At 49.0% G+C, this 23648-nt stretch overlaps 1 protein-coding gene across 6 annotated transcripts; it reads right to left on the bottom strand.

The window, feature by feature from the left end:
• Positions 1-1326: 1326 nt before the first annotated feature.
• THNSL2 (threonine synthase like 2) lies at positions 1327-22074 on the bottom strand. 6 transcript variants are annotated; one of them, XR_003437704.1, is made up of 11 exons: positions 21571-22074; positions 19465-19699; positions 18034-18228; positions 17192-17344; positions 13852-14082; positions 10811-10959; positions 10579-10704; positions 8227-8378; positions 7480-7737; positions 5810-7369; positions 1327-5231 (listed from the first exon to the last, which is right to left on the bottom strand). XR_003437704.1 is itself a non-coding variant. In XM_027129097.1 (10 exons), the coding sequence occupies exons 2-9, from the start codon at positions 19685-19687 to the stop codon at positions 7512-7514; spliced, it is 1455 nt and encodes a 484-aa protein (XP_026984898.1). In that variant the 5' UTR covers positions 19688-19699; positions 21571-22074; the 3' UTR covers positions 5266-7369; positions 7480-7511. The 6 variants fall into 6 exon arrangements, 5 of the variants coding, with proteins under 5 accessions (XP_026984898.1, XP_026984900.1, XP_026984899.1 ...); XM_027129097.1 differs by lacking the exon at positions 1327-5231 and having other exon boundaries at positions 5266-7369; XM_027129098.1 differs by lacking the exons at positions 1327-5231; positions 5810-7369 and having other exon boundaries at positions 7620-8084.
• Between the last annotated feature and the right edge of the window lie 1574 nt (positions 22075-23648).

The raw sequence follows: 23648 nt of genomic DNA on the forward strand, positions 1-23648 counted from the left end.
TCCTTCCCCCCTTCCCTCTCCCCTTTGGTAACCACTAGTTTGTTCTCTAGTTCTGTGAGTCTGTTTCTGTTTTGCATATACATTAGTTTGTATTAGTTTTTAGATTCCACATATAAGTAATATCATACAGTAAGTACTCTTGCTGTTTAAGAATTCTTAATCAATGGTGTATTTGTGTGTGTGATTTCATTTGATAATTTTTTAAAGACATTTTCTGCATCATCTGCCAGCCACCTTAAAAGTAAGTCATCACGGGCTTCCCTGGTGGCGCAGTGGCTGAGAGTCCGCCTGCTGATGCAGGGGAGGCGGTTCGTGCCCCGGTCTGGGAAGATCCCACATGCCGCGGAGCGGCTGAGCCCGTGAGCCATGGCCGCTGAGCCTGCGCGTCCGGAGCCTGTGCTCCGCAACGGGAGAGGCCACAACAGTGAGAGGCCCGCGTACCATAAAAAAAAAAAAAAAAAAAAAGTAAGTCATCACATAATTTCAGTGTCTGCATTTGTACCTGTATTTACAATTGCAAGCAACAATACCATCTCAATTGTCACAAGCCAGTAAGGAGAGGCAGACAGATGTGGCAAATATATGATGAGCTGGTGCCACGTAAAGGTTATACGACATCACAACGTGCTGTGCTTGGGATGTTTCCCGGTGGTTAATGTATGAAAAGTGATGAAGGAGCAAAGTTATTCCACCACAAAAGGAAAGTAAATACGCTAAACAAGCCACAACAGCGAAAATCCTGTCTGAGGAGTGCAGTGCCACTGTCACAGGGCACCAGAAATTTGAGTGCAGTACACGATGGATTACACACATTAATGAGATTACTCTGAATTTTACTGATTTGGTTTGTAGATTTGTTCTCACTTAATTTGAATGTTTCTCCTTGTTTGGGAGATATCAATATAAGGGGTTCATAGGTAGTTTCATGTTTGTACATGTTGCAGTAGCATTATTACAAAGCAAAAACTGTTTACGACAACACTGGAGTTATATGTGATATATACTTTGTGAGTATATATATATACATATCTATATATGTGAGTATATATATATACCTTTTTTTTTTTAAACTTTAAAGGAGGAACTTCCCAATATTAAATTTGAGAAACAATGAACTAAGAAAAAAGAAAAATCTCTGGGGCCCACCCCCCTTTCTGACCTTCAGGGGCTCTAATTCCTAGAGAACAAGGTCAGACCTGCATGCCTGCGGGGTGCGGTCAGTCACCTTTGGAGGGAGAGGGACTTTGGGTGTGTTCTGCTGCTCTCTGCTGGCCATTCCGGGCTTGAAGAAGACTTTGGAGGGCGCTTTTGTTGACCTTTCCGAACCCTCAAGACCTAAACTGCATCCGTTTTATAAACAAGCGCTATCCCTGCTTGGGGATGAGGTCTGGATCAGGGATGGTGGAAGCCAGTGATTCCAGCGACTTAGGAGACCAAGGGGAGGCTGGAGAGGTGACATTCAATAGGTCCCCCTAGCAGCTTAACCAAGGGGAGGCTCCAGGGGCTTCACCCTGGCCTAAGCCATGCAGAGCCCTGCCTCAGTTCTTGGCTCTGCACCTGTTACAGGACCTTGGCCTTGGTGACTTAAGGCCTGCGCATTCATTCAGAGAAAAGAAGGTCCCCTCCCCAAGGAGCAAGTGCACAGACACTTCTGCTGCAACAGGAGGTCCCTTGCCTTCTTATAATAGATCCTTGTGATGGCTAAACCATTGAAGAGGAGAAGGGAACAGTCCTGAACCGAGGAGCATCCCCTTGGTACCTAGCAGACCCTTGGAGACCCAGCCCAGCCTTCTTCACTCCAGCCCCACCCTCTCCTGCCCAGTCACCTTTCCTCCTCTGGGCCCTGCAGTTCCTCCCGCCTGTTCTGTTCCATACTCAGTGAAGGCTAGGTGTGGACGCCAGGTCCTGGCTTATGGGGTATTTGACAGCAGCCTTTAAAGACTGTTTAAGTAGCGGGGGAGCAGGCTCTAAACCAATCACTGCAACACTGAGGGTCAGTGCGGGAGGGGGCCGCAGGGGGACTGCCTGGGCTCCTGCCCTGGAGAACCAGTAACCAGTCCCTCACAGCCTTGGGACAGCCCCTGGGTGCTGCCACAAACTTTTATCCTTCTGCATAAGTCAACTCCAGCCCCATCTTTTCCTACTTTTTCTCTCTCCCCAGCACTTGGTAGGCAGTCAGCACAGTGGCCTTCAGCATTTGCCCAGCTGGCACCTGGGAGATGCCCAGGTTGTGGAATGGATAAACTGATGGGTTGGGCCTGAAAGGGAGTTCTGGGGAGATGCTTTTTTGGACAGAGGCAGTGAGCAGGACAGAGAAGTTGGCCCTCTCCTCTTTCCAGGAGGCTAATAGCCCAGCCCTTCCTGTGTTGCTCACCCGTTATTTATTTGGGGACACAGAAAACTCAACAAAGGCTCCCCGACTTCATCCATCTAAGTTTGAGTCTTTCCAGTGGGAACCACCAGGCTGGGCCTCCCTGCCAGCAGCTGACAATCCCACAGAATTACTCTCACCTCCCTCTTGTCCCATAACCATACCCAATCCACTCAGCAGACACCAGCATCCCGGCGAGGAACCCAGCTTCCAGCATCCCCGAGAGGAACCCAGCTCCAAGAGGGAGCCTGAGCCAGAGGAGAGCTCCCTGCAAAGGCACTGGCTCTGTGCCCCTCTCCCCAGATGGCCCGTCTCCTAGTGATGGGTCCTCTTCTCTTCTCCTCCACCCTCAGACGCAGCCCACTCCCCATCGAGCTCGCAGACTCTGATTGAAGAAAACTTGGAAGCCATCGGGCCCAAAGTTCCTCTCCTAGTCTAGCTCTGAGGTTAACTCAGCCTCACATCCTTCCTCCAGGACTCACTGGCTGGGTGGCCTTGGGCAAATTACTTAACCTCTCTGAGCTTCATTTCCTCATCTCTAGAATGGAGCCCCTAATGGTACTTTCTCATACAGTCCTTGTGAGGACTGAAGGAGCCAATGTCTGGAACGTGCTTCACAAAGGGCTCAGCCCATCATGAGTGCTCAGGAAAGGGAATCATCCCACCATCCTCATCACTGCAAATTAATGAGGCTTGTTAACTGCCCAGCAGAGCCCCTACTGACTAATCCATGACATTCAACCCCCAAATGACCCCCACAGGGCTTGTCGCTGGGTGCACTGAGCAGGCCAGGGCAACTCCAACCCTGCACCCAGAGCTGTCCCAGCACCGCAGGGCCACGAAGGAACTTCATCCTTCAGGAAGAGGCAAGAGAAGACGAATCCGGGAAGCAATTAGTAAAAAATGCAAGATAGCTTAAAAGTACTAAACTGTTCACTGCAGACTAAATTATGTTAGTAAGAAGCACTTGTATGGCATTTTAGCATTTACCTAGGAATTGGAAATACATGATCTCAATCCTCAAAATAAACTAGCGAGGTAAGTGTTACAATGAGCAGATGAGGAAACTGAGGCTCACAGAGATGAAATGGCTTGTGTGTGGTCACACCGCCAGTTAGCGGACGACTCAGAAGGACAACTTCAACCTGATTCTAATTTCAATTGGTACCAGGATCCTTGCTTTTTCCATTGAGGGGGATGAGTGTGTATGTAGGTATGTATTTCTATGTGTGTGTGTGTGTCTGTCTGTGTTTGTGTGCCTGTGTATATGTTCACAGGGGTGGATGTTTCTTCAGACTTCATCTCATTCCTGTCCTCTCCTCCATTCAGCCCTAAGATTCCCTGTGCCCAGAATATCTTGTAGTTCATGTTTCATGTCTGTTTGTGCTGTGTCCAATGGCTTTATTCTGGGTCTCCTCTCACAGGTGCAGTGGGCTCTCAGAGTTGGATATCACTCCGAAGCCTCCAGAAGGTGAAGGGTTTTGTGACCCCCTGTAACTCCCAGCACTGCCCTGAGACCCTCAGAAATGCGGCAGCAAAGAATAAGGAACCACTGGCTCTGGCCGCATGCAGCAGGTGGGTGCCAGGGCCCGTGCAGAGACCTGGGAAGCAGGTTTGCAGCAGCCCCTGGTGGACCTCCTGGAGCATCATAGCCACGCTCCCAAATCCACCCGTGAAAGGGAGGGTGGAAGAGGACCCCGCGGAAGGGTCACGGCCTGGGGCAGGATGGAGAGTGGCGGGCCACAGCAGAATGGACCAGCTCCATGCAACATGATAAGATGAAAGTACACGTCAGACTTGAAGCCACATGCCTGGGTTCAAGTCCCAGCCCCTCTGCTCCCTTGCAGTACCACCCTGACAGGTTACCTCATCTCTAAAACATAGATGGTAGTAACACGTATTTCACAGCTTGCTTGTCACCATTAAATTAGTTGATTCTGGTGAAGTATTACCTGGCGTAGAGAGCGGGTCCTCTGAGTGCCGCATTATGACGTTCGTGGGCTCCAGGCACTTTTGCTTTCAAGGGGTTCTTCTACAAAAAATATTTAAAGTTCTTTTTTTACTAAACTGTTGGTATAAAGATGAATATAATCCAAGCCGGATTATATTCATTGTTTCTTTTGATAGAAATAAAAATATTTTCACGGGCCTCTAAGTATCTCATGACCCCGAAGTATCAGCCTGGTCTTGCCTAATAGATAAATGGGTCCTGGGGGCTCCATCAGGTATGCTCTTGTGGATGTTAAAGTGTCTCGGAAACTGTCAGGTGCTGACGGCTGTAAGGGTCACGGTCATTCCCTTAGGAATGCTCGCCCATCCTCCTGTGCGTCCAGCATTCCTGCCGTCTAGGTACTGAATGCCATGCTTCGATGTCAAGTTTTCCAGTAAGAGGATGCCCTCCGGCCTCTCCTTTCAGCCCCTGGGCATCAAGTAGATGCGGGGCTAGTGGTTCCGATGTGGAGGTAGCAGGCAGAGATCAAGCTGGGTGGCCCAGAAGCTCCTTTAGACTTCGGGGGCCGGGAAAGGCAGCGTTGGAGGCCAGATGCCCACTGGCTCCTTTCACACCTCAGAGTGGTAGTAACAGCGCCCTCTAGTGGCCAAAAATACCTCCACGCTGTGCCTGCCTTAACTGCCTTCCAGAGGGGCCCCCAGAGACCAGAGCCTCAGGCTTGTGTTGACGTACACATGTTTGCGTTTGTCTAACCCCCTCCCTCAATCTACATGAGATTTGAACCCAGTAGTATAACTAAATCCACAACTATCTGCCGTGTGTTCATGTGTACCCAAAGCCTAGATCACTGCTGTCCGTAGAAATACAACGTGAGACAAAGGCGAACCACATATATGACTTTAAACGTCCCTGGAAAAGGAAAAGGAAAAAGACGGAATTAATTTTGATAACGTGTTTTATTTAACTCAACACATCAAAATATCATCCTTTCAACAGGTCATCTGTATAAAATTATTAATGAGATAGTTTAGATTTTTTCATTGGAAGCCTTTGAAATCCAATACGTAGTTTACAGTTGTGACACATGTCAATCAGAACATTGAATTTTCATTGGAAATACTTATCTGTATTTTATGTACTTCATAAATTTCACAGCTGAAAAAGCAGATTCACATATCTGCATTTTTCCAATCATACCTAAAAGCTTTCCAATGACTGAATCAAGTAATAGTTTTGAAATTTAAATGTAAGTTAAACTTAAATAAAATTTAAAATTCAGTTCCTCAGTCAGACTATTGACATTGCAAGGGCTCCACAGTCACATATGGTTAGCGGCTCCTGAACTGGACAGTGCAGGCTAGATCATGAAAACAGTAGCAGGAAGAAAGCACGCCATTGTGAAAAAGCCTATCTCCCTGTGGAAGAGAATTATTCATACACTTAAAGCCTCTGGCCAAGGTTTCCCGAGTGAGAGGGTCGAAACTTACTTGGGGCATTTGTAAGGACTGAAGATGGCGCACGCACGCCCACAGATTTGCCTTTGAAGGTCTGGGGTAGGGGCCAGGACAGTGTATTTTGGATAAACCCAGGGACCACACTTTGAGAGTCATCGCACAGTATCTGGCAGATGTGCAATCACAGGGGAGCTACGCCCCTGGTTCCTGCTGGTTCTGGAATGTACCAGGCACTGTGTTCAACCAGGACTGCCAAAGACAGGCCCACAGGCGATCCACTGGAGAATGGGGAGAAAAGATAAATATAGGTGTTGTTATTATTCCTTCACGTCTATTTTAGCTCACGGTTTGTGTAGTTTATACATAATTTAGTACACATATGTTGGGAGAACATATTAAAAGATTTTTAATCAATAGGGGCAAATCCAAAAAGTTTTAGCCCTTGCATTAAACAATTGTTCCTATCTTCAAGGAGCTTAGAGACAGGAAGATAATGTCTCAAGTGGATAACCATAAAACAGGGCAGAAGGGAATACACAGCTTAAGGAAGCTACAGCTGGAGTTCTGCCAGAGTTAGGAAACAGGAGTCCTTATTTCCAGCTGCGATGACGAGTCAACAAGACACGGTAAACAAGTACCAGGAACCAAGACAAATAGCCTGTGAGATGGGACTTGTGGGTTCATCAAAGAAGGACAGTCTCCCAGAGGCAAGTGTAGGGTCAAAGGCGTGGAGAAGGGAGAGTGTCAGTCGTGTCTTCAGTGGAAAGAACAACTTGACTTCTCTGAAGCAGCGTGATTATGGAGGTACCTGTGGAAATGTAGGCATTTGGACTTTATTTAGTGTTTAAAGAGGGACCATTGCTTCTCGCTGCTATGATCATGACTTGGTTTAATAAGGATGGTGAACCTGGTACATGAGCAACAGGGCAACTTGACCTAGTTTGAGGCTCCTGCTTTCCTACATGGCCTGGATCTGGTGATCCTGAACCCCAGCTCCTGTGCCACCTGCCCTGCTGGCAACCTGGGGCAGCAGATGGATGAGGGACACCATGGTACCACCATCACCACCTGACAGGCACCAGGCTCTGCCCACAGGGCACGCAGAGTCACCATCGCACTGAACCTGCACTTTTATTCCAGGGATTCCCAACGTTTGACAGGGTGGAAGCCCTGTGGCCAAGACGTCTGGATCTGACCTGGGGACCAGATAAACTAAGGCTCAGAGCCAGACCTGTGGTAATGGAGGCAGCGGGCCCCACCTGCACAGGTTTTAGGATCTGGGGGTCCAAAATCTTGGAGCCAAGGTTGCCCCTGAGCCCCAGACCTTTCATTTGCAGGCCCTGAAAGTTTCACAGGAAGCAGTGATGTTCCTGCACTGTCTGGCCCTGGGGGTGCACCCCCAGCAATCATCCACGACTCCCTCCCCGCCTCCCCGGTGACCAGGCCCAACACGGCCAGCCAGCCACGGTGAGAGCACAGAGCAGCCAGGGAACAGCGCACAGCACACTGGCTCCAGACCCAGATGGGCAGCCCCCTGAGAAACTCCTGCACCTGCATGGGGAGAAAGTGCACCAGGCAGCTCAGAGGGGACACCTCCCAGGGTCCGAAGCATGGAGAGAAGGTGCACCAGGCAGCTCAGAGGGGACACCTCCCAGGGTCCGAAGCATGGAGAGAAGGTGCACCAGGCAGCTCAGAGGGGACACCTCCCAGGGTCCGAAGCCTAAAGGAAGCCTGGCTATGCCGGCGCGTTCCGGAAGCGCCCCCGCCGCTGCCGGCTCAGGTCCTCAATCAGGTCCCGAAGCATCCGCGTCCAGTCGTCACCCTTCCGCATCGGGGTACAGTGCGCCTCCTTGTGCTCCAGGGCGAGGATCTCCGCGGGAGTCTCCGGGGTCAGCCCGGCAGCCAGCACGGCCTCCGGGAACTTGGCTGCAGAGGCGGGAGCCAGACAACAGCGGGGAGGGCTGCGGAGGCAGGGCAGGTGGGAACAGGGGGCGGAAGACAGAAGACAGAGGGACAGGTACAGAACGAAGGCCAGGAGGGAGAAGGAACAGGGGAAGGGGAGAGGTAGGGTGCAGAGAAAGAGAGAGAGAAAAAGACGTGTTTGGTCCCTTGAACTTATCTCTGCAAGCAAATTTCTCCTCCTTGTTGGAGGCCCAGCTCCCCCTTCCAGGACCACAGTCTCAAGACAGTTCCACGCAGCACCCATCATGCTCATAAAAGCCATCTGTGGGACTTCCCTGGCGGTCCAGTGGTTAAGACTCTGTGCTTCCACTGCAGGGGGGCGTGGGTTCCATCCCTGGTCAGGGAACTAAGATCCCGCATGCAGCAAGGGGCAGCCAAAAAAAAAAAAATGTCCATTTGTTCACATTCCTCTCTCCCCTGCTTGGGGAAGAGGAGGACCCCTGAAAGCCAAGGGGTCCCCCCGACACACAGGCACCCACCACCTGTACCTGGGCTGCCTCCTGTCCACCTGCTGGTAATGGTAGCTCACAGCCACGGCCGAGTGAGGGCACAGCAAGTACTGGTTCTCTTCCCAGCAGCGGCCCATGGTCTGGGTGATGGCCTCGTCTGACACTGACTGAGAAATTACTGCCTCTGAAAGCTGACAGGTTTCAGGGTCAGAGGGGTGGGAATCAGGGCTGAGGGGAAGTGGGGAAAAGGGGAGAAAATTCCCACCACGTAACATAGCCAGATATGCACCAGAAACGCGAATGAAACGTTCAGATTGAATGGCTCAGATCCAGCTCAGAGAAAAATCTGGTTTCCCACGTTTCCCAGTTTCAAATGGATTCACTCAAGTTAAGGGAAGGATACCTTTGAGTTTCAGGTCAACACATTTAGTTAGAATTTGGCTCATGAATCAGCAAATTAGTGTATGTAGTCTTGTTCAACAACGGGACAGAACACAGGGTAAGGGCACTCAAGCCTTCCTGCTGCTTTGTTGTTGGCACGCCCCCTTCCTGTGGATGTGAGAATAGCTTCCCGTCAGTTCCCACCCAGCTCTTGTGGCACCTCCTTTAGGAAAACTCCCCACTACCTTTAGACGGAGGAAGACTCCCTTCTCAGTGCTCCCTTGGTGTAGATGGTTTATTTGATCATTCTCTGAAAATTCACTGCATGCTTACAATGTGCCCAAAACCCTGCATATACTCAACTGCAACCAATAGAGACCAGAGGGCATTATAAATTGTTTAGATACCTTCCTGACCCATTAGGGTTCACAGAAGACAGTGCATGCATTTTATTCATCTTTGTATCTCCAGCACCAAGCATAGCTCCTGACTCATGGTCAATATGTAATATGAATGAGTGAATGAATGAATGAATGAATGCTGCTTAAGCAGTTGGAATATCTTCTACATGTACAGCGGGGGAGAGAACGAAGAATTGGGGGATATGGTGTCTGTCTTCATGGAGCATCTCATTTACATGAGGAGAAGGACTGTGGATGTCAATACAAACCATTAAATAAGTTGAACTTTGGCTGTGTTACGGTCTGAATGTTTGTGTCCCTCCCAAGTTTATATGTTGAAGCCCTAATCCCAATATGATGGTATTTGGTGGTGGGGCCTTTGGGAGGTAATTAGGTCATGAGGGTGGAGCCCTCATGAATGGGATTAGCGTCTTTATAAGAAGAGGTCAGAGGGCTAGCTAAGTCTCCTTCCACATATGAGAAGGCAGACAACTGCAACCCAGAAGAGGGCCCTCACCAGAACTCAACCACGGCACCCTGACCTCAGTCCTCCAGTCTCCAGAACTGTGAGAAGTACATTTGTGTCGTTTCTAAGCCACCAGTCTGTGGTACTTTGTTATAGCAGTCCAAACTAACTAAGACAGGTTGCATCAAAAGAAGCATAGATTCCAGAAGACAGAAATTCCACTCCAGTCTGTGTGGGTGTATCTAGTTCTGGAGACAACCCTTTAAGATGGACATGGACCACTGAAAATTACGTCATGTAAGGGACAGCTAAAGGAAGGCTTAGCAGGTAAACGAAGATTCTCTTCAAGTATGGGAATCAGATGGCTCACCAGTGCACAAGCTAAGAAGTAACAGGTTCTAGCTTGATATAAAGAACTTCATAATGATTACAGCTGATGTGAGGTAGTGAGGTCCTAGGCACTGGAGATATACACAGTCTGGATGACGATTTGGTGGGAATGTGGCAGAGAAAATTAAAAGCAAATTCAACATATGAAATTCTTTTTTTATATTAAATAAGTTTTCATCGCCAGGTTACCTTAAAATAAAAGCAATCCCTCCCTAGGCTCCTACCCATCTGAGGAGATAAAATTTCTCCTTCTTTCTTTTTTTTTTTTTAAAAAAAAAGCTAATAGAACAATAGTCTCTGCTCATACTGGATGGGAAAAGTGGCTTCCAGTTATTATTGGAAATCAACAATAATAAATAAAAACAACAGTTAATATATTAAGCCCTATATTGCCAGGCAGTATACAAAGTTCTTCATGGGTATTATTTGACTTAAAATTCAACAATGCTATGAGGCAGGCATTCTCTTTATCCCCATTTTATAGATGAGGAAATTGAAGCATGGAATTTAAGAAACTGGTCCAAGGTCTCACAGCTGGCTTGGAGTTAAGCCCCACCTGACTCTAAACCAATAACCTCTACTGCCTCTCCTCATTCAACAAAGAAATCCACACGAAGTGACGGCAGGTGTGCCAGGCTCATAGTAGGTGCTCAAGAAACAAGCATCCCCTTTCCTCGAACAGATTTTCAAACCCCAAGTCTGGTCTTGTGGCTGCACCTTTCCCTTCTCCATGGTGTATGGGTGGTAACTGACCTTGCTGTGCAATTCCTTGGGTAGACTCACACCTCGGGTCCTTTCAAACTGCTCCATGAGGGCTCTCGTCACCTGGCTGTCAGAGCCAGAGAGCAGCCAGAAGATCCTCTCCATGTTGTATGGCACCTGGGCAGAAAGGTGGGGTCCCGAGGGTCACGCTGACCTCAGCCCTTGTCCACCTCCACCCAACCAACACCTGGGTCAGACCTGCACATCGCCTCACAGGCCCCACCTGAATGTCCATAGCTGATGCCAAGGTTGGTTTGACGGCCTCAGACAGAGAGAAGTCTCCCCGCTGGACGGTCCTGTGGATGATGTCATTGGAGTTCACTGCCACGACCAGGTGGATGGGCAGGCCCATCTTCTGAGCGATGAACCCAGCTTAAGAGAGGAGAACAATGGTCTCTTAGACACAACACCAAAAGCACAAACAACACAAGAAAAAAAAGTAGATAAATTGGACTTCATCAAAATTAAGAAGATTTTGTGCTTTTGGAAGCTTTTGTGCTTCAAAGGAGACTATCAAGAAAATGAAAAGACAACCCACAGAATAGGAAAAACTATTTGCAAATCATATACCTGACATAGAACTTGAAGCCAGAATATATAAAGATTTCTTACAACTCAACAATAAAAATAACCCAATTAAAAATTAGGCAAAGGACTTGAGTATATATGTCTCCAAAGAAGATATACAAATAGCCAATGAATACATGAAAAGATGCTCAACATCATTAGTCATCAGGAAAACACAAACCAAAACCCCAGTGACGTACCACTTCATACCCACTAGGATGGCTAGAATCAAAATGATAGATAATAACAAGTCTTGGTCAGGATGTGGAGAAACTGGAACCCCCCCCCCCCATACACTGTTGGCTGGAGTGTAAAATGGTGCAGCCACTTCAGAAAACAGTCCAGCAGTTTCTCAAAAAGTTAAGCACAGAGTTCCAATATGACCCAGAAATCCACTCCTAGTTTCTATATACTCAAGATAACTGAAAGCAGGGCCTAAGCACAAATGTTCATAGCAGCATTATTCATAACGACTAAAGAACGGAAACAATCCAAATGTGCATTAACTGATAAATGCATAAACACAATGTGCTATAGCTATACAATAGACTAGTATTCAGCCGTAAAAAGGAATAAAGTACTGATACATGCTACAACATAGATAAGCCTTGAAAACATTACACTAAGTGAAGGAAGGTCAGATATTGGATGATTCTATTTATATAAAATGTCCAGAATAGGAAAATCTATAGAGACGAAATAGATTAGTGGCTGCCTAAAGCTGGGAGGGATGAGGGGAAATGGGGAATGACTGCTAAAGGAACAGGACTTCCTTTTAGGGTGAGGAAAATGTTCTAAAACTGATTATGGTGATGGCCGCACAAATCTGTGTATACTAAAAACTATTAAGTTATATACTTGAAGTGGGTGAATTGTATGATATGTGAATCATAGAGCAATGAAGCTGTTACAAAAAAAAGAAGGAAAGAGTAGGAGAAGGTGACTGTGCCCTGACACTGTTCCCGTGCCAAACCCTGCCCCTAGGCAGGTACTGACACATGCTCGCCACCATTTGCAGAAGAGAAAATGGAGGTTCTGAGAAGTTGAAATGACCCATCCAAATGGGTCATCCAAATGACCCATCCAAAGCCTGCTAAGTGGCAGACTAAGGATTTGAACTAGGTCTGTCTAAGTCTAGAGCACATGCTGAGTCCCCTGACTCAGTCTCCTAGAACCAGCGTCCTCAGACTGCATCCCCTGGAAAGGGACTGAGGGGGCACAGAGCAGCCCTAATAGCGGTGTCTATTTGCATGGAACAAACAAGGAATTCCTCACCCTGAAAGATGGAAAGCCCAGAAAGGCAACATGGTTTGGGGGAAGGTTCCTACTGCCATGAATGGCTTATCTCTGATGAGTAGGTGAAAGGAGTTAAGGATAACCGCACCACCCAACATCACTCTTAATTTTGCAAAGCACATTCACAGTCTTATTTCACGTGATCCTCAGTAAACATCATGATATCCTTGTATGACAGAGGAGCGACGGAGGCTCAAGGGGTCCAGGGGCTTAAGGCCAAGCAGCTAGTTCCTGATGGAGCAGGGCTAGATCGGAGTCCCCTCTGCAAACACTGCTTTTGTGCCAGGCACTGCGGCAGATACTGGGACGTGTGCAGGTGGCATCACTCCCTGGAGGGTGATGCAAATGGGCAGCCATGGATGGGGAAGAAGGCTGAGCCATCCTCGTCTAACAGCCAGCCTGCCGTTCTTTCCATCCCTGCGTTAGCTGAAGTCAGGAAGCCTCCTGACTGCTAAGATACTTTCATGGTCTCACCTAAGCTGTCCTGGACGCCCATCAGAAGTGATGCCACTAACAGAACCATCAGAAAAAAAGGCATGCCAATCAGGAGGCATGCTTGTGAGGATTCAGGCTCTGGAGCCAGCCTGCCTGGGCTGCCATCCTGGCTCTGGGACTGACTGCTGTGTACCCAGGGGCAGGCTGACCAACTTCTCTGTGCCTCAGCGTCCTCGTTATAAAATGGAAATAATAGTATCGTCCCCCTCATAGGCGCATGTGAGGATTTAAGGGGTTAATACGAGAGAAGCACTTAGAGCAGTACCTGATGCATCGTCAGTGCTTGATAAATGTTAAGTATTATTATAGGAAATGATTTGAATGCCACGTAGCTCTATTGCTCTTGACCCTCATAAAGTTCACAGACACGCATAAAGAATCTTATTTCTGCGAGAGATATGATAAGTGTTCCAATCTTTGATAGCTGAGGAGCTGAATCTAAGAGACAAGACGTTTAGCGAGTAAAGGACAGAACTGGCACAGAAGCCTAAGTCCAGGACCCTTTCCACATCACACGGTCTCCAGGGAAAACACGCCGTGCCAGGCGAGCCCTTATCTTCAGAGCGGGCAGCTGGCTGGAGCTGGGAGGAAAGTCCACGTTCCTGGCAGAGGGCACTGCCAGCCGGGCCAGCGGCTGAACCTTGGCCTAGTCTCCCCACGTTCTGCTGAGCAAACACATCAGATCAGGCAGCCGGAGCACCTCGGGGTTAACCCATCCTCCTTCCCCTGTGGCAAGAGGCCAGGATGTCACCCCCAGGGAGTTGGGGCAAGTTTTCTGGAAGCTTCTTGTGTGTCATTTCCCATCACTTAGGACACAACCTTTATCCTCAACCAAAGTGCAGCTGGGAGGACGGGGACCACAGGCGTTTTCCTGGAAAGCCCATTTCTGCCCAGGGGTCTCCTTACCTGCGAGGCTACCGGCACCCCCCGATGGTACAACCACCTCCACGGGGGGCAGTGGGTGCAAGTCTAAGGTTGGTGCACACCGGAAATAAGCGAAGAAGTGGTGGGCCATTTGCACGAGGACCCGGGACCAGTTGATGGAATTCAGACTCATCAGACTGTGCTCCTTGACAAAGGCCACGTCGGCAAACACGGCCTTGATGGGCTCGTCCAGCTCATCGCTGTTCCCCTCCACTGTCAGAGGAGAGAGGAGAGGGAGTTATCATGAAGGACCCCCCGGGGGCCAGCACGTGCCCATAAGGTCAGCATGTACTCCTAGAGACCATCCTGCTGGGACCTTCACTCAAACCACGTCTCATATCCTTGGGGTCACATTTCCAATGTTTCTACCATTATCTAAAACGAAAGAAAATGTCAGCTTTCTGGGATATTGGGGGAGAATTCCTCTTTGTATTCCACGCCCTCTTCCCCGGTCTCCGGGGATGGTTTATCAGATTGTGAGATGGTGAGGGGCTGGGCTTTACTTCACCATCCTCCATCAGGGGCTGGAGGGAAAGAGTCGCTCTTCCCACGTGGGTCCCTAGTCCAAGTTGCATCCCTCAACCCAGCCCAACCAGCAATCCAGCCAATATTGTTCTCTTGTCTGAAACCTGGGTCTGTTTCTCCACTGGGTCCAGACTTGGAGGACGGTGGGAGAAGATTATCAGGGGAAATGCCAGAGTAGGCACCGAGGTTATTTTTTTTTAAAAATAAATTTGTTTATTTATTTATTTATGGCGGAGTTGGGTCTTTGTTGCTGCGCACGGGCTTTCTCTAGTTGCGGCGAGCGGGGGCTACTCTTCGTTGCCGTGCACGGGCTTCTCACCGCGGTGGCTTCTCTTGTTGCGGAGCACGGGCTCTAGGTGCTCGGGTTTGCGGCATGCGGGCTCAGTAGTTGTGGCTCGCGGGCTCTAGAGCACAGGCTCAGTGGTTGTGGCGCACGGGCTTAGTTGCTCCACGGCATGTGGGATCTTCCGGGACCAGGGCTCGAACCCGTGTCCCCTGCACTGGCAGGCGGATTCTTAACCACTGCGCCACCAGGGAAGGCCGGCACTGAGGTTACTATTCATTCCACCCTTCATCGTGTAGCAGTAATGAGGCTGCAGGACTGACTCCAGATCCATGTACAGGGGGGATATTTGCTGGGGTGCTAGGAAAAGATTCACTGTTTTTAAGAGAGAGCCACAGGAAGAGAGACTTGGTTACCTTCAGTAACCATCATATGCCACACGAGGAATGAGGCTGAATGGAAGATGGAGCAGAGAACCTGGTTCCAGTGAACCAGCCAGTCGGGAGCCTATCCCACCTCTAGACTTCCAGGGACATGAGCTGAAAAGTATCCCTGTTCAAGCCAGTCTGAGTTAGATTTTCTGTTACTCCCAACCAAAAACATCCCAAGTAATATGTAACTAGCTCTTGTTGATTATCCTGTGCTTAAGAAGAACCAAGTATACAATGTATATGGAAATGCATGACTTTAGAAAACATTAGTGTCCAACACACAGCAATCCAGGTGGCCCATCTCTACTCCCTGAGCTCACCAGCCCAACAGAAAACACATGCCCACCATTAGCTCCCAAACTAACACACATCCTCCTGGAAACCAAATCAGAAGATTCCAGAAAGGAAGGGAAGAATTTGAACAGTCCTGTTTTAGAAACAAAAGCTAATTCCTTTAAAGGTTCCTTTCTTATTTTCTTTCTTTCTTTCTTCTTTTTAAAATTTTTTGGCCATGCCACACAGCATGCGGGATCTTAGTTCCACAGCCAGGGTCGAACCCACGCCACCTATGCTGGAAGCGCGGAGTCTTAACCACTGGACCACCAGGGAAGTCCCTGCCACTATTTTTCAAATGTGCACCATTCTCCACCCCATGGTCAGGAACGGCGCTTCTACACATGCCCTTAGGTCAAAGCCTTCCAACATCTGTGGACAAGGAGAGAAGGGCGTAGGTGCAGATTAGAGGTACGAAAAGCTCTTCTCTGCTTTGATTCTAGGTAAAGACAGTCCTAGATTCATAAAGAGCAATTTTGGTGCTTAGGGTGTAACAGGGACACTCAGGAACCTGAACCTTGTACATGAAAATCTTGTCGTGACTGCAGGAAAATGCAGCCAGATATGGGTAATTCATTACTAAGGCTAATGTGTAAGGTTTTTGCCAACACCCGCCTCAGCTAAACCATAAACTTTTCAGTGGAATGTGTATGTGCTTGCTAAAGAAAAGAGTAGAAGGGGCTTTTTGTTTGCTCTTGAACAAACAGACAAAGAATATTCATGCTACTCCCATGGGTAAGGTTCGTTCTCACTGTTCTTTCGGTCCTTGACAAAATTGGTGTTCTATAAAAACATCACCTATGGGATTATAACAGGAGGCCAGGCCAGTTATAGAAGGAAGGTTTTCTGCCACCACATTTGCTGTCCTGCCAGGTGAGTGACCAAACTAAGCCAGGCCACCTGGACAGCTTGCCCAAGGCCACAGCGCACAAAACCTCACCAAGACCCCTACTGCTCATATTCCAACCCCTTCCTTGGGGCTACCTGGGGGGTCGCAGGGTGTCAGAGGTAGAAATAAAAAACAAAAAGTATGACTCCACTCCAACCCATCCCGCCTTCCTACACTCTTGAACTCCGTAATGATTAAACGCACTCAGAACAGATGGCCAGACATTAAGGAGATGGCTTTTTGCCTCTCTGCAAACACAAACGCTACGATTCGTGATGTGGCTCAGGAAGGGGGGTCACTAGCGATGGGTTCCACTGAGTAGCTTCTTATTTTAAATACTGAGACCTGCTAACCAAGTGCATAGCTTAGTTGATTCAACACTGCAAGGGAGGGCATGAGCTGCCAACACGCGACGGCACATTCTCTTAAAAATAATTATTAAACGTGTTTTTGCCATCTGAACTTCAGTGCCCTGGGACAGAACCCAAGTCAGTTGGCTCAGGCTATGACTCTGGGTAGCTGCCTGTAGATATGGACCAGCAGGGTGCACATGCAGGGAAGTGGCATTCTCTGGGGTACGATTTTCAACCTGCGCTTCCTCGGTTGTACTGTCAGTATTGGTTTACACACCTGTCACCTCCAGTAGTTTCTGAAACTGTGTAGCCACGAGCCTGCTCAGAGCTAAGTCAAGGCATACACCAACCTCTAAATATGCCTGATGAAGGAAGGGAAGGAGAGAGAAAGGGGAGGAGGAAGGATGGTCAGCTAGTCGATTGACTAGTTTTGTTCCAGCCCATCTCCCAAAACAGACCACTCGAGGCAAAGCCATGCTGTCCCCGGAGCCTCTGTCCCAGCACTCACCTCCAAACACGTGGACATTCTCTCTCAGCACTGTCGTCATCTGGAGCTCCTGAATCTTTGTGCAGCGACCTTTGGGCAGCAGAACAATGATGTCCACGTTCTCTGCCCCCTGAACACTCTCAATAGCAGCACTCCCTGTGTCCCCAGAAGTTCCTGGATGGGAAGAAGGAGGAACCCTCCTCTTTAGGACGAGGGAGATGGAGAAGGAAAGCAATGGCCCCTAAAGCACTGTCGTCAAGTGAGGCAATATCCTGGAGGGAAGGAACCCAGTACTTAATCTGGGGTCCTTGAACCTCCAAGGGGACCACGGATAGAAATCAGGGCATCTGTGAGCTTGGCACCATACCTTCTGTGTATTTTATGTATTTAAAATATTATTCTAAGAAGGTTCCACAGCTCCACCAGACTCAAAAGGGTCTGTGGCACAAGAAATTTTAAGAACCCTGCTCTATAAATTAGGAGGTTGGGATTACCATATACACATTATTACACATAAAATAGATAACCAACAAGGACCTACTGTAGAGCACAGGGAACTGTCCTCAGTATTTTGTAATACCCTATAAGGGAAAAAAATCTGAAAAAGAATAGATAGATAGATAGATAGTTAATGTGTAACTGAATCACTGTGCTGTACACACACGTACACACACACACACACACAGACACACTCACACACACAGTACTATAAATCAACCATACTTCAATTTAAGAAAAAGAACCCTGCTCTGGAAGAACCAATAACACACTCCCCGAGAGACATCAGTGGAGGGCATCCTGTGGGCGGACCCTGGCAAGCTGGGGCACGGTAGGGCTCCAGGGCGCACGGCCATGATGCATACCTACAACCACGGTGATGTGTTTCTTCCTCTTCTCCAGGAAGTACTGCAGGAACTGTGCTGTGCAGCACAGGGACAGGTCCTTAAACGCGTAGGTGACCCCATGCCACAGCTCCAGCACGTTCAGCCCATTCCTCAGTCTGGATAGATGGACCACCTCTTTGTGTCGGAATCTGCTGAAGGCTCGGTCGATCAGATCTGCGAGGGGAGAGAGGGGACGTTGGACGGTGATTAAAGGCCATTCTCTTGTCCCTCAAGTTCACTCTCAGTCTCTTTCCACTTTTACATTTGAAGTTTCTTTCCCTTGTTACCAGATAAAAAGACCAGAAGTTTTTATCATAAAGGATACTGTGTATGAGTATAATTGTTTAATCCTAGGAAAAATGTCTGAAAAGGCATGAACTAAACTGTTCATGGATTCCTCATAGTAATGGCCCCAGAGACCAGAATTGGTGCTGTAAGACTTTCATTTTTCACTTTATAAATTTCTTCATCGTTTGGATTTCTTGTGTGCATGTATTCCAATGAGATTCAATTAAACAACTGCATAAGAAACAAAGCAAATGTCTCATCTCTTCTAATTTTCCTTCCTAAAGACAGAGACTTGTTTGTTTTTGCGTTACTTAATCTCACGCTTGTGATGCCAGAAACTTGAGATGGTTTACTCAGAATCCTACCTAAGGCTAAGGTCATCTAGAGTAGTGTTTCTGAAACTTTAATTAGTGAACCAATCACCTGGGATCTTAAAATGCAGGTTTGGGGTCTGTAGGTCAGAGAAATCTGAGAATTCTAATATGTACCCAGGCAACACCATCAGTGCGGGTCGTCGAACTACATTTTGAGTCCTCTTCTTCTCAGCCCCAAACTCTCACCATTACATTGGGTCCACAGACCAGCAGCACTATTAGCATCTGGACATTTGATAGGAATGTAGAATTCTCAGGCCCACCCTAGACCTACTGAATCAGAACCTGCATTTTAAAGATATTCCCACAGAGAATCTGTAGGCACATAACAGTCTGAAATGAGCTGGACCAAAACACTCTCAAAGTCCCTTCTGGAATTACCATTAAAGGAGATAAAACAGCAATCTGAGGGTCTGGGTGTTTTATATGCAGGAAGGAAATACCCCACATTCAAGCATCTCAGGACAATAGCGAAATCCCTTGAAAGGGTTTTTAAAAAATAAGCAAAAAAAAAAAAAAAATCTCCGCAGACCACTTTGGCATTCATCTCACTGGAGGTGGGAGCTGGAATGAATTAACACTTTGGGGATATTTCCAATTCTGGGATTCCAGAGTCTGGAAAAAACTCCAAAGTTTCGGAAGTGTGGCTAGGGACCTCCTAGGGGTTAAATGCTGGATTTGCAACTCCATGGTGGGCTGGGCTGGCAGAAGAGTGAGATGGGAGAGTAGAAAGGCAGGGTCTGCTCACCATTTAAGTCATCTCTTGGAATGAGCTCGGGGCCAATGAAGAGGCTACACAGCTCCTTCACCAGGCTGGGGTAGGAGGCCACACTCCACTGACGCAGGGTGTCTCTGTCCAGCTGAGGCAGCTTCTCGGGCATGTAGAGGCCCCCATCCGGAGCATAGCCAGAGAAAAGGGCCCCTTCAAAGTCAACGCGTGGGGCCATCCCCCGAGTACTGACGTACCACATGATCCTGGAGGCCTGCAGAGAGAACAGTCCCAGAGACACTTGATCTCCAAGCTCAGTACCCCATGGGACAATGCTGAAGTACACCCAGCCCCTTCGGCTAGCCCCTGGGCCATGATCCATGGGAGGCTGGGGCTCTGTGAAATCTCAGGCCAGCTTCACCTGAGACTGCGCAAATCCTGACCTCTCCAATCAAAATGAGGTCATTCTACTGACCTACTGCCATGGGAGAGGGGGTACGGGAGCATTCTGGGAAAGGAGAACACTTGGTCCTCACTGATGAGGAAGAAGTCCTTGGGGTGGGGAGAAGGAATAACAATAATAAGGCACGTGTCATTTTGATACCCCCCTCGATAAGGAGAGGATGACACACTTGATTACACTCCCTTTTGAGAGATGTATCTACTTCTGCTAAAAAAATAATCATCACCTTCAATGGATTTTTAGCAATGCTGCCTATAACCTAATGGTTCTCCACTCTGGTAGTTTGTTGCAATCGGCCTGGGAGTGTTTAAAAAAAATACCCCTACTTGGGACTCTACCTGGATCAATTAAATTGAAATCTCTACATGAGGCTCCTTGGGTGGGTCTAATATGAAGCAAGGATGAAGAACAGGGTGGCCAACCCATCCCAGTTTGCCCGGGACTTTCCTAGTTTTACAACTGAAAGCCCCAAGTCCCAGGAAACCCCTCAGTCCCAGGAAAACTAGTACGGTTAGTCATCCCAGGTGAAAAGCAGTGCCCTACCTCTCAGCCCGATCCTAAAATAGTTAGAAGTGCTGATATGCTACTCTTACTATCATCTGGCCCGGCTAACTGGTCCTGTCCTGGCAGAACTCTGATTAGCATGGAAGGGGATAGGGTCCAAGGGCACCCCAGGCCTAACTCTGGTCACACTTCACATCAGTTAGGCTCCCAGGAGCCAAGAACCATGTTAAGCAGCTAGGCTTGAGCTCGGAACACCTTTCTCTGGATCATGGCTGTGAATTCTGATTATAAATCCCCACAACACCTCTGGGGATGAATTTGACTCTCAGTACCAGCTTGGACTTACTTCTGTGCCAGGGCCAGAGGGGAACCCCTGCCCTCTGGGGACAAAGCCACCTGAAGCCTTCCACCTATGAGAAAGGGAATGAGCTAGCATTGACCTGGAGGAATTCTGGTTCCCTAGACTGTGACTCTGACACAGAGAAGCCGTGGCAAGCATGAGGGCAGTCAGAGCTACAGAGAAGCGCGAAAGAAAATCTCTGCGGAATGCACTTTCCCGGGGCGCTGGTCTCCGTTCCCGTCTCCACCTGGCCCAGGAACAAAGGAGAGGGCCTGAGGCCGGGCTCTGCACATGTCAGTGGGAAGAAGTGGACTGATAAGCACACGGGCGGCTGTCTGCACCAGGAAGGGCCGCCGCCGCCGTTCTATCCAAAGACCCCAAGGGGCAGCCTTCTGAGGCCAACACGGCAAAGCTACATGCGCTATACACCACTGGGTTCAGTGTAAGGTAAACTGGAGAGAGAAGCCCTGAAGTAGAAGCCGCTGCCACAGGACGTGGAGAAGCTGACGAAAAAAATCAGGCACTCTGGTTGGACTGCTGTATGGGGGCTGTATGGGGGCTCCAAGCATCCGATGGGGACTGAACTAAGTGGCCTCTGGCGCACGATTTTATAATTTGCCCCTGTGACTCCGCTGGGCCGTATTCCAGAGTGGAGACAGGTCAGAAAAACTCTGACCAATAATCTGGATGAAAAGCAAGGGAAACAAGAGAGCGCCGCAAGACAAGGGAACGTTTCAAGAAGGGTTCCTCCAGGAGGCGAAGAGATTTCTGAGCAGGGGTGAGGCCATGGGGAAGACTTAAACCTCTGCGGCCGAACCCCTGGCAGCCGATCGCTGACCTCGTACTGCGGTCCCTGGGGTGGAGGCCCCGATACGCCCACGGCAGGCGCCGGCCTCTCCAAGGTCACTGGGCACCAGTCCTCCGGCTGGCCTGGTCTTGGGCCAAGACGGTTTTGATAAGGTCTTAGGGATAAGGCTCCACTCCCAGCCTCTGAAAACCCCGCAGACTTCTCAGTGTCGGGGCTCTCTGAGAATTGCAGAAATCCTGCCAAAAGTGCAAAGCATCGGGAACCCTCAACCCTCCCAGGTTCCTCCAAGTCGCAGCGCCCGAACTAGAAACTGAAGAAAGGGGTTAGGGAGGCCGATCCAGCCACGCTGAAATCGGGTTGAGCGAAAGTTCCAGAGCTCAAAAGTCTCGCTACCGATTACCCCGGAGAGGGTGCCGCGATCGCCGGAAGAGGACCCGGAAAGGGGACCGGGGGCCGGCGCGCTCGTGCTGGAGGCTCGGCAGCTGGGGCGCCCGCTCGCGGGGGGGCGGAACCCCAATCCCCGCCCCGGAATCGGCTGGTTGGGCGGGAGAGTGGGAGGGCTGCGGGGTCCGGGCCAGGCGCGTTTACCTGGTGCCAGGCTCTGGGAGTGGCGGGGCGCGGCCCGGGAGGCGGATCGGGCGCGGCGAGAGTGCCTGGTTCCGGACGTGCGCGCGGACGCGGGGGCAGCGGCCAGGCTTCCGGTCGGAGGATGAGCCGGGCCACCTGGCAGGGAGGCTAAAGGCGGAAGAAAGCGGCGTGGGAAGAGGTGGAGGAGGGAGCGACAGGGAATGCTAACGAGAGGGAAACCATTTATTCTTCACTTAGTTTGCTTTTCTGACACTTTGCTAAGCGCTTTATTCACAGTCTCTTAAATCTTCCTTGCAAGCCCCGGAAGCACCACATCGTCGCACGTTGCAGGGTAGAAAACTGAGCGCAAGATGCAAAGAAGAAAGGCCCTTATCGTCTCTGGGCTTCATGCTTCCCACCTACGAAAACTGGAAGGCTGACAAACTGTTTCTCAGACTAGGGTTAGTGAGTCAGGAATTCAGAATCCACAGGGATACGTGACATCGTATTGTAGGAAAACACTTTTTATTAAGCACAGATATATTCTAGGGTAAAATGCCTCCCCAATTTATTTTAAAGAAAAAAAGCAAGACGTGAAAAAATGCCTTCCAGATATAGCCAAATGCCCTTGGATTCACGTCCCTGCTCCTGGCACCCGACCCACTTAGATGGCAAAATTTGTGGAACTGGATGTGACAGATGCCGGATAAGGTTTAGACTTGCCTCTAGGCCGGGCTTGGTCACTGTAGGTGGTCCCACTGGGCGTCATGGGGATGGAGGGAATGGCCGCCCTCTGGTGTTGCCGTTACTTCTGCTATCTTCCTTCTATTTATGACATTCTCCTAAACCTGTGGTCTCTGCTTACTCAAGTTACCTGCCCTCCAAACTTTGGCCCACACATGGTGTCCACATCCATATAGGTCCACGCACCTGCCGTCGACTGACTCCAGTCTGAGTGGGTCTCAAATTCCTGAAAGAGAAAGTCTGACTGGTCACTGCTCAGCTTATAGATTGTTGTCATGGAATTCACACAGCGGCCAGAGGGGCCATTCCCAGAGAGGAATATAGGTCAGGCAGGGACCTGCAAAGAGTTTCCATCCCCTGCATCAAGTGTACTTAATAACTCAAAGGCCAGGGAAACTGAGACCCATGGCAAAAATGCCATAAGATGCCGCAGAGTTTGTTACAATACTCATAACCAACCAAGCATCTTCTATTGCTGGACCCTTCTTATATGTATGGTTCTTTTTTTTTTTTTTGGCCATGCGGGGCATGTGGGATCTTAGCTCCCCGACCAGGGATCAAACCCACCTCCCCAGCACTGGAAGGGCAAAGCCTTATCCACTGGACCACCAGGGAAGTCCCTGTATGGTTCTTACATGTATTAGTTATGCACCCTTTTCTATCATACTAAATAACTTCCTCCATTTCTGAATTTATTTGGAATAGCAGTAATTGTGCCTAATTAATAAGAATCAGATGCCTTTTAATGTTCTGATAACTGGTTTTACTCAATAACTTTTGATAAACTTGTAGAATAC

Source organism: Aethalodelphis obliquidens, unplaced genomic scaffold (assembly GCF_003676395.1).
Source record: "Aethalodelphis obliquidens isolate GAN/ISIS:26980383/991018 unplaced genomic scaffold, ASM367639v1 scaffold35, whole genome shotgun sequence".
NCBI classification, from domain to species: domain Eukaryota; kingdom Metazoa; phylum Chordata; class Mammalia; order Artiodactyla; family Delphinidae; genus Aethalodelphis; species Aethalodelphis obliquidens.